At 48.8% G+C, this 10555-nt stretch overlaps 1 protein-coding gene across 1 annotated transcript; it reads right to left on the bottom strand.

Moving 5' to 3' along the window:
• Window positions 1-5810: 5810 nt before the first annotated feature.
• LOC110516612 (transmembrane protein 41A-B-like) lies at window positions 5811-10465 on the bottom strand. Its single transcript, XM_036951555.1, has 3 exons — window positions 10259-10465; window positions 7270-7408; window positions 5811-6589 (listed from the first exon to the last, which is right to left on the bottom strand). The coding sequence occupies exons 1-3, from the start codon at window positions 10442-10444 to the stop codon at window positions 6345-6347; spliced, it is 570 nt and encodes a 189-aa protein (XP_036807450.1). The 5' UTR covers window positions 10445-10465; the 3' UTR covers window positions 5811-6344.
• Between the last annotated feature and the right edge of the window lie 90 nt (window positions 10466-10555).

Raw genomic sequence — 10555 nt, 5'->3', positions numbered from 1 at the left:
TACTACTGTACTACTGTACTACTGTAATACTGTACTACTGTAATACTGTAATACTGTACTACTGTAATACTGTTGTAATGTACTTGAAAGTTTGTGAAGGTTTAAAGGTTTTTCCACTGTTATGTTACCCAGTACGGTCAGCCCGTCTGGCTCAACTAAGACCAAGCTTTAGCAGTACCAGTACGGTCAGCCCGTCTGGCTCAACTAAGACCAGGCTTTAGCAGTACCAGTACGGTCAGCCCGTCTGGCTCAACTAAGACCAAGCTTTAGCAGTACCAGTACGGTCAGCCCGTCTGGCTCAACTAAGACCAAGCTTTAGCAGTACCAGTACGGTCAGCCCGTCTGGCTCAACTAAGACCAGGCTTTAGCAGTACCAGTACGGTCAGCCCGTCTGGCTCAACTAAGACCAGGCTTTAGCAGTACCAGTACGGTCAGCCCGTCTGGCTCAACTAAGACCAGGCTTTAGCAGTACCAGTACGGTCAGCCCGTCTGGCTCAACTAAGACCAGGCTTTAGCAGTACCAGTACGGTCAGCCCGTCTGGCTCAACTAAGACCAGGCTTTAGCAGTACCAGTACGGTCAGCCCGTCTGGCTCAACTAAGACCAGGCTTTAGCAGTACCAGTACGGTCAGCCCGTCTGGCTCAACTAAGACCAAGCTTTAGCAGTACCAGTACGGTCAGCCCGTCTGGCTCAACTAAGACCAGGCTTTAGCAGTACCAGTACGGTCAGCCCGTCTGGCTCAACTAAGACCAAGCTTTAGCAGTACCAGTACAGTCAGCCCGTCTGGCTCAACTAAGACCAGGCTTTAGCAGTACCAGTACTGTCAGCCCGTCTGGCTCAACTAAGACCAAGCTTTAGCAGTACCAGTACTGTCAGCCCGTCTGGCTCAACTAAGACCAAGCTTTAGCAGTACCAGTACTGTCAGCCCGTCTGGCTCAACTAAGACCAAGCTTTAGCAGTACCAGTACTGTCAGCCCGTCTGGCTCAACTATGACCAAGCTTTAGCAGTACCAGTACTGTCAGCCCGTCTGGCTCAACTAAGACCAAGCTTTAGCAGTACCAGTACGGTCAGCCCGTCTGGCTCAACTAAGACCAGGCTTTAGCAGTACCAGTACGGTCAGCCCGTCTGGCTCAACTAAGACCAAGCTTTAGCAGTACCAGTACGGTCAGCCCGTCTGGCTCAACTAAGACCAGGCTTTAGCAGTACCAGTACGGTCAGCCCGTCTGGCTCAACTAAGACCAGGCTTTAGCAGTACCAGTACGGTCAGCCCGTCTGGCTCAACTAAGACCAGGCTTTAGCAGTACCAGTACTGTCAGCCCGTCTGGCTCAACTAAGACCAGGCTTTAGCAGTACCAGTACTGTCAGCCCGTCTGGCTCAACTAAGACCAGGCTTTAGCAGTACCAGTACAGTCAGCCCGTCTGGCTCAACTAAGACCAGGCTTTAGCAGTACCAGTACAGTCAGCCCGTCTGGCTCAACTAAGACCAGGCTTTAGCAGTACCAGTACGGTCAGCCCGTCTGGCTCAACTAAGACCAGGCTTTAGCAGTACCAGTACTGTCAGCCCGTCTGGCTCAACTAAGACCAGGCTTTAGAAGTGAGGTACAGCTGGTCTGTGACACATCGTTTTGTTCAAAGTGAGAGGTGAGGCCTCCAACACCACTTGAAGATCATCGCTGAGTCTGTTTTTAAAGGCCATGCGTTGTCATGGTTTCCTGGAACACATGTCCTGCCTGGTCAAGTAGACAGCGTGTCCACATTCTGTGTGGAACACATGTCCTGCCTGGTCAAGTAGACAGCGTGTCCACATTCTGTGTGGAACACATGTCCTGCCTGGTCAAGTAGACAGCGTGTCCACATTCTGTGTGGAACACATGTCCTTCCTGGTCAAGTAGACAGCGTGTCCACATTCTCTGTGGAACACATGTCCTTCCTGGTCAAGTAGACAGCGTGTCCACATTCTGTGTGGTACACATGTCCTGCCTGGTCAAGTAGACAGCGTGTCCACATTCTGTGTGGAACACATGTCCTGCCTGGTCAAGTAGACAGCGTGTCCACATTCTGTGTGGAACACATGTCCTTTCTGGTCAAGTAGACAGCGTGTCCACATTCTGTGTGGAACACATGTCCTTTCTGGTCAAGTAGACAGCGTGTCCACATTCTGTGTGGAACACATGTGGAGAATGTTTCTAATGCTCATTTTATGCCAATAATGTTCTGATCAGTCATGAATATGCATTGTTATTTATTGTTCCTAATATCATGACATCCTGATGGGGCGGCAGGGGAGCCTAGTGGTTAGAGCGTTGGACTAGTAACCAGCAGGTAGCCTAGTGGTTAGAGCGTTGGACTAGTAACCAGCAGGTAGCCTAGTGGTTAGAGCGTTGGACTAGTAACCAGCAGGTAGCCTAGTGGTTAGAGCGTTGGACTAGTAACCAGCAGGTAGCCTAGTGGTTAGAGCGTTGGACTAGTAACCAGCAGGTAGCCTAGTGGTTAGAGCGTTGGACTAGTAACCAGCAGGTAGCCTAGTGGTTAGAGCGTTGGACTAGTAACCAGCAGGTAGCCTAGTGGTTAGAGCGTTGGACTAGTAACCAGCAGGTAGCCTAGTGGTTAGAGCGTTGGACTAGTAACCAGCAGGTAGCCTAGTGGTTAGAGCGTTGGACTAGTAACCAGCAGGTAGCCTAGTGGTTAGAGCGTTGGACTAGTAACCAGCAGGTAGCCTAGTGGTTAGAGCGTTGGACTAGTAACCAGCAGGTAGCCTAGTGGTTAGAGCGTTGGACTAGTAACCAGCAGGTAGCCTAGTGGTTAGAGCGTTGGACTAGTAACCAGCAGGTAGCCTAGTAGTTAGAGCGTTGGACTAGTAACCAGCAGGTAGCCTAGTGGTTAGAGCGTTGGACTAGTAACCAGCAGGTAGCCTAGTGGTTAGAGCGTTGGACTAGTAACCAGCAGGTAGCCTAGTGGTTAGAGCGTTGGACTAGTAACCAGCAGGTAGCCTAGTGGTTAGAGCGTTGGACTAGTAACCAGCAGGTAGCCTAGTGGTTAGAGCGTTGGACTAGTAACCAGCAGGTAGCCTAGTGGTTAGAGCGTTGGACTAGTAACCAGCAGGTAGCCTAGTGGTTAGAGCGTTGGACTAGTAACCAGCAGGTAGCCTAGTGGTTAGAGCGTTGGACTAGTAACCAGCAGGTAGCCTAGTGGTTAGAGCGTTGGACTAGTAACCAGCAGGTAGCCTAGTGGTTAGAGCGTTGGACTAGTAACCAGCAGGTAGCCTAGTGGTTAGAGCGTTGGACTAGTAACCAGCAGGTAGCCTAGTGGTTAGAGCGTTGGACTAGTAACCAGCAGGTAGCCTAGTAGTTAGAGCGTTGGACTAGTAACCAGCAGGTAGCCTAGTGGTTAGAGCGTTGGACTAGTAACCAGCAGGTAGCCTAGTGGTTAGAGCGTTGGACTAGTAACCAGCAGGTAGCCTAGTGGTTAGAGCGTTGGACTAGTAACCAGCAGGTAGCCTAGTGGTTAGAGCGTTGGACTAGTAACCAGCAGGTAGCCTAGTGGTTAGAGCGTTGGACTACTAACCGGAAAGTTGCAAGTTCAAATCCCCGAGCTGACAAGGTACAAATCTGTCGTTCTGGCAGTTAACCCACTAGGCCGTTATTGAAAATAAGAATTGTTCTTGTTCTTAATTGTTCTTAACTGACTTGCCAAGTTAAATAAAGGTAAAAAAAAAAAAATGCTCTGGTATGTTGTCCTCTGATTAGTTTTTATCAATGTGATACAAATGTCTTTGAGTATTAACAAGCAGGGTTAGTGAGTTTTTGTACTTAACACTGATGCTCTTGTTTAAATTCCCCCTCACATAGGAATTGTGTTGTTGTTGAAGTCTGACTTTAAGCAGGAAGTGACCCGGCGGTGTGACTTTAAGCAGGAAGTTACCCCGCTGTGTATGATGTTCCTTTGCAGATCTGGTTTACACTACAGTACTGTTACCCTGTATGGCCCTGTTTACACTACAGTACTGTTACCCTGTATGGCCCTGTTTACACTACAGTACTGTTACTCTGTATGGCCCTGTTTACACTACAGTACTGTTACCCTGTATGGCCTGTGGTTTATACCACAGTACTGTTACCCTGTATGGCCCTGTTTACACTACAGTACTGTTACCCTGTATGGCCTGGTTTACACTACAGTACTGTTACTCTGTATGACCCTGTTTACACTACAGTACTGTTACCCTGTATGGCCTGTGGTTTATACCACAGTACTGTTACTCTGTATGACCCTGTTTACACTACAGTACTGTTACCCTGTATGGCCTGTGGTTTACACTACAGTACTGTTACCCTGTATGGCCTGTGGTTTATACCACAGTACTGTTACCCTGTATGGCCCTGTTTACACTACAGTACTATTACCCTGTATGGCCTGTGGTTTACACTACAGTACTGTTACCCTGTATGGCCTGGTTTACACTACAGTACTGTTATCCTGTATCGCCTAGGTTTACACTACAGTACTGTTACCATGTATGGCCTGGTTTACACTACAGAACTGTTACCCTGTATGGCCTGGTTTACATTACAGTACTGTTACCCTGTATGGCCTGGTTTACACTACAGTACTGTTATCCTGTATCGCCTAGGTTTACACTACAGTACTGTTACCATGTATGGCCTGGTTTACACTACCGAACTGTTACCCTGTATGACCTGGTTTACACTACAGTACTGTTACCCTGTATGGCCTGTGGTTTACACTACAGTACTGTTACCCTGTATGGCCTGGTTTACACTACAGTACTGTTACCCTGTATGGCCTGGTTTACATTACAGTACTGTTACCCTGTATGGCCCTGTTTACACTACAGTACTGTTACCCTGTATGGCCTGGTTTACACTACAGTACTGTGACCCTGTATGACCTGGTTTACACTACAGTACTGTTACCCTGTATGGCCTGGTTTACACTACAGTACTGTTACCCTGTATGGCCTGTGGTTTACACTACAGTACTGTTACCCTGTATGGCCTGTGGATTACACCACAGTACTGTTACCCTGTATGGCCTGTGGTTTACACTACAGTACTGTTACCCTGTATGGCCTGGTTTACACTACAGTACTGTTACCCTGTATGGCCTGTGGTTTACACCACAGTACTGTTACCCTGTATGGCCTGGTTTACACTACAGTACTGTTATCCTGTATCGCCTAGGTTTACACTACAGTACTGTTACCCTGTATGGCCCTGTTTACACTACAGTACTGTTACCCTGTATGGCCTGTGGTTTAAAATCAATAGTAAATTTACAAAAACAAATTATTAGCCTTAACTTCGCACATTTTCTGAATATGTGCTCATGATCACAGTCACAGACAGTTCAAAATGCATCCGTCTCAAATAGTCATTCAGATTCCCATGTAAAATGGCCTTTTGGACTAAAATATCATCCATGATATATTTTGGGGATTAAAATGCTCAACATTTGAAGAAAAGGTCTATTCTTCTTCCCGGCTAACTATCAGGAAGTTTGAAAAGACAGGCAGAGTGGGCAGGGAGCTTTATATTCATGAGCTGGCCTTGACTGACAGCTCTTTGAAACCCCTGATGTCAACCTGGGCTGCAGTCCTGCAGTAAATTCAGCCCTGGCAAATCAGGTGGTACACAAATCAGCTCAAACATTGAAATAGCGTCATTTGGCATGTCTCTGCTGGGAGGGGTTCACAGCAGCACTGACGAATGTGTTGAATGACAACTACCCCCCCATTTTGTTCCACGCTTGAAGACCAGTAACACCAGACAGATGAAAGGCGAGACATAAGTATCTCTACCATAGATGAATAGTGTAAACTTGTAATTATATTTGATGACACCTTACAGGCACCAGTAGAGTAGCTGTATAAACCACACCCCTCCACAAACACACCTTCTCCGATGTTGGTTACAAAGCGGTACTTATTTAAATGAGGTAAGAGAATATCATGTTACCATTGGTGTATTAAAATGAGAGTTAGGGTGATGTCACCCCTTTTCCCGTAATAATCCTGAAGTGTTTGACATGGGGGACCAGTATCTTTCTGACCAACCTTGATCAACGTAGGAGAAACACTCATTTTTTTCATACTTTGGTCATCATACTTTGATCTGGTTTCATCCAAATATCATCAGATTTCATGAAAAACACGACTGTTCATGACCTTTAAGTATCCTCGGCATAGTGGCAGTTAAGACGTTTCTCTCCCCCTGAAACCAAGTCTATAAACTCCTCTGTGTAAAGCTGTAGTGGTGGTGGCCAATCCAGTCCAGCGGGGTCAGTCAAGGTCAATCAGACCCAGCATGGCTGTATTTCAGCAGGGTCATCTCCTCTTTCTGTCGTCAGCTGCTTGTCCCTGGTTCTGTCTGTGTCGTCCATTCTGCTGCAGCCCGTCCAGTTGGAGGTGGTTCTGGCTGTAGAGCTTGATAAGGGCTCCGGGAAGCAGGGCCACACAGGCGATGGCCAACAGCTGTAGCAGCGTCCCCCAGGAGAAGATATCGTCCAGGGAAGAGATCTCTGACAGGATGGAGCCGGTCCGCACGCAGATGAAGTTATACGGGATCAGACCTGATGAAGGAGAGACTGAGTTAGACCTCCTAGATAAACACTAGACCTGATGAAGGAGAGGAGAGACTGAGTTAGACCTCCTAGATAAACACTAGACCTGGGGAAGGAGAGACTGGGTTAGACCTCCTAGATAAACACTAGTCCTGGGGAAGGAGAGGAGAGACTGAGTTAGACCTCCTAGATAAACACTAGTCCTGGGGAAGGAGAGGAGAGACTGAGTTAGACCTAGATGAACACTAGACCTGGGGAAGGAGAGGAGGGACTGAGTTAGACCTCCTAGATAAACACTAGTCCTGGGGAAGGAGAGGAGAGACTGAGTTAGACCTAGATGAACACTAGACCTGGGGAAGGAGAGGAGGGACTGAGTTAGACCTCCTAGATAAACACTAAACCTGGGGAAGGAGAGGAGAGACTGTGTTAGACCACTGAGCTAAAGGCGATATGGGAGGAGGGAGAGTTCGGAACAGTTAAGGTGGACATGATCTGGTAATTAATGACATCTGTTGTAGCAGTACTTCAATGTAACAAGGGAGAGACTGTGTTAGCCTTCTGAGCTAAAGCCTAGACATTAACTTAGTGAGCTAATGTAAGTCTTCACGTCTTAAGCAAAATGACGTATCGTGTCATTCTCAGTAGTATTATATAATAGTCATGTGTGTTGTGCTGCTTCTGCTTCTCACCGATGAGTACGGAGAAGAAGAACATGGAGACAGGGATGTTGAGGATGGGGGACGTGACGTTCAGGAACCAGTTAGGAGTCATGGGGAAGAACCGCAGGAACAGGAGGAAGAAGAACAGACTGCTACGGTTCTCCTCCACCTGACAGAGAGAGGGAAGGAGAGGGCATGGGAGAGAGGGGGGGATAGGGCATGGGAGAGAGGGTGGGAGAGGGCATGGGAGAGGGGGAGGGAGAGGAGGAGGTAGAGAGGGAAGGAGAGGGCATGGGAGAGAGGGTGGGAGAGGGCATGGGAGAGGAGGAGGTAGAGAGGAGGTGGGAGAGAGGGAAGGAGAGGGCATGGGAGAGGAGGAGGGAGAGAGGGAAGGAGAGGGAAGGAGAGGCCATGGGAGAGGAGGAGGGAGACGGCATGGGAGAGGAGGGGTAGAGAGGGAAGGAGAGGGCATGGGAGAGGAGGGGTAGAGAGGGAAGGGGAGAGGAGGGGTAGAGAGGGAAGGAGAGAGGGTGGGAGAGAGGAGGTAGAGAGGGAAGGAGAGGGCATGGGAGAGAGGGGGGGAGAGGGCATGGGAGAGGAGGAGGGAGAGAGGGAAGGAGAGGGCATGGGAGAGAGGGGAAGGAGAGGGCATGGGAGAGAGGGTGGGAGAGGAGGAGGGAGAGAGGGAAGGAGAGGGCATGGGAGAGAGGGAAGGAGAGGGCATGGGAGAGAGGGAAGGAGAGGCCATGGGAGAGAGGGTGGGAGACGGCATGGGAGAGAGGGTGGGAGACGGCATGGGAGAGAGGGAAGGAGACGGCATGGGAGAGAGGGAAGGAGAGGGCATGGGAGAGAGGGTGGGAGACGGCATGGGAGAGGAGGTGGGAGAGAGGGAAGGAGAGGGCATGGGAGAGAGGGGGTGGGAGAGGGAAGGAGAGGGCATGGGAGAGAGGGGGTGGGAGAGGAGAGGTAGAGAGGGAAGGAGAGGGCATGGGAGAGAGGGAAGGAGAGGCCATGGGAGAGAGGAGGAGGTAGAGAGAGAAGGAGAACATGGGAGAGGAGGAGGTAGAGAGGGAAGGAGAGGGCATGGGAGAGAGGGGGTGGGAGAGGAGAGGTAGAGAGGGAAGGAGAGGGCATGGGAGAGAGGAGGAGGTAGAGAGGGAAGGAGATGGCATGGGAGAGGGAGGTAGAGAGGGAAGGAGAGGAGGAGGTAGAGAGCGAAGGAGAAAACATGGGAGAGGAGGAGGTAGAGAGGGAAGGAGAGGGCATGGGAGAGAGGAGGAGGTAGAGTGGGAAGGAGAGGGCATGGGAGAGGAGGAGGTAGAGAGGGGGTGGGAGAAAGGATGAGGTAGAGGGGGAAGGAGGGGGGGTGGGAGAGAAGAGGAGATGGAGAGAGCAGGAGGTAAAGAGGAAGAGAGAACTGTCATTTTAAATGTACTTATTAATGAATGATTGGAGGGATATTACTAAAGTCCCAGCACTGTAAAAGAACACATGGCATTCTGCATTCTTACCCTGTGTAACACGCTTAGTTATGTTTCCCTTGCCACTGTTTATGTATTCCTATTGGTCGGTTGAATTTACATATCAATAAGGTGTTATGTCATAGGTCATGCTTGCAGATAGGGGGAGGTCACATTCTGAAATAGTGCATTATATACATGATATACTTCTATGGCCTTTTATTGTCCCCCAGCACAAGGTGCACATTTGTAATGATCATGCTGTTTAATCAGCTTCTTGATATGCCACACCTGTCAGGTGGATGGATTATCTTGGCAAAGGAGAAATGCTCACTACCAGGGTTATAAACAAATATGCGTACAACATTTGAGAAAAATAAGCTTTTCGTGCATATGGAAAATGTCTGGGATCTTATTTCAGCTCATGACACTTTACATGTTGTGTTTATATTTTAGCTCAGTGTATATTTGTGTACAGTACCTGTTAGATATTGGTGGCTTCCTGGGATGCACTTTTCTATAAGAGAGAGTTACCCAGCATGCTCTAATTCAGTTATTTCCATGCCAACAGACGATTCACAAATCTGCAGCGATCAACAAACTGTTGTCCTGAACATGTGTTTCCTGGTGTCTATTAATCACCAATCAACTGGGACCGCTGGCTGGACAGTCTTTTATTAATCACCAATCAACTGGGACCGCTGGCTGGACAGTCTTTTATTAATCACCAATCAACTGGGACCGCTGGCTGGACAGTCTTTTATTAATCACCAATCAACTGGGACCGCTGGCTGGACAGTCTTTTATTAATCACCAATCAACTGGGACCGCTGGCTGGACAGTCTTTTATTAATCACCAATCAACTGGGACCGCTGGCTGGACAGTCTTTTCTTTACAAACAAAAAACCCAAGAGAGTTACGAAGTACGATCACATCTGTTATACTGGTGATCAGACCAGTCTTCTGTTCTTCACTGGTCATCTGTTATACTGGTGATCAGACCAGTCTTCTGTTCCTCACTGGTCATCTGTTATACTGGTGATCAGACCAGTCTTCTGCTCCTCACTGGTCATCTGTTATACTGGTGATCAGACCAGTCTTCTGTTCCTCACTGGTCATCTGTTATACTGGTGATCAGACCAGTCTTCTGCTCCTCACTGGTCATCTGTTATACTGGTGATCAGACCAGTCTTCTGCTCCTCACTGGTCATCTGTTATGCTGGTGATCAGACCAGTCTTCTGCTCCTCACTGGTCATCTGTTATACTGTTGATCAGACACTGTTATACTGGTGATCAGACCAGACTTCTGCTCCTCACTGGTCATCTGTTACACCTGTCTAACCTAATATGTAAGCCAAGGACACTGTAAGAGGAGAGACACACACACACACACACACACCCCTCTAGTCTATCTTTAGAGAATTGTAATCAAAGGACATGAGGCAAAGGAAGGGTCCTGTACCCCCCCCCCCCCCCCCCCCCCCCAGTCCTACACCCTCCTCCAACAACCCCATGGTACTGTGGTGAGGAACAACATACTCTGTCTCTCTGTCACACCTTGTTCTGCAGCATGTCCACCTTTTCGGGGAACAGGCGTGTGACGTAGCTCTTCCCGAAGGCAGCAGAGAGCAGGTAACAGAAGGTAGAGCCAGTGGTGGTCAGAAGACAGGCCAGGACCAGACCCTGCCATGGACCAAACAGCGCCCCCGCCAGCATGTTCTGCGACGCACAGGGGATGAGCATGGTGAGCAGAGGTGGGAAAAGTACCCAATTATCATACTTGAGGAAAAGTAAAGATACCTTCATAGAAAATGACTGAGGTGAAAGACACCCAGTAAAATACTACTGGAGTAA

The sequence above is a fragment of the Oncorhynchus mykiss genome, chromosome 18, assembly GCF_013265735.2.
Source record: "Oncorhynchus mykiss isolate Arlee chromosome 18, USDA_OmykA_1.1, whole genome shotgun sequence".
In the NCBI taxonomy this organism is placed as follows: domain Eukaryota; kingdom Metazoa; phylum Chordata; class Actinopteri; order Salmoniformes; family Salmonidae; genus Oncorhynchus; species Oncorhynchus mykiss.
The sequence above is the reverse complement of the archived record's forward strand: the minus strand, read 5'-3'. Positions and strand labels throughout refer to the sequence as shown.

Coding starts and splice junctions, on each gene's coding strand:
- LOC110516612 (XM_036951555.1), bottom strand. CDS start 10,444: ATGCTCATCCCCTGTGCGTCGCAGAACATGCTGGCGGGGGCGCTGTTT. Junction 7,409..10,258: donor TGGACATGCTGCAGAACAAG/GTGTGACAGAGA, acceptor TCTCTCTGTCAG/GTGGAGGAGAACCGTAGCAG. Junction 6,590..7,269: donor CTTCTTCTCCGTACTCATCG/GTGAGAAGCAGA, acceptor CTCCTTCATCAG/GTCTGATCCCGTATAACTTC.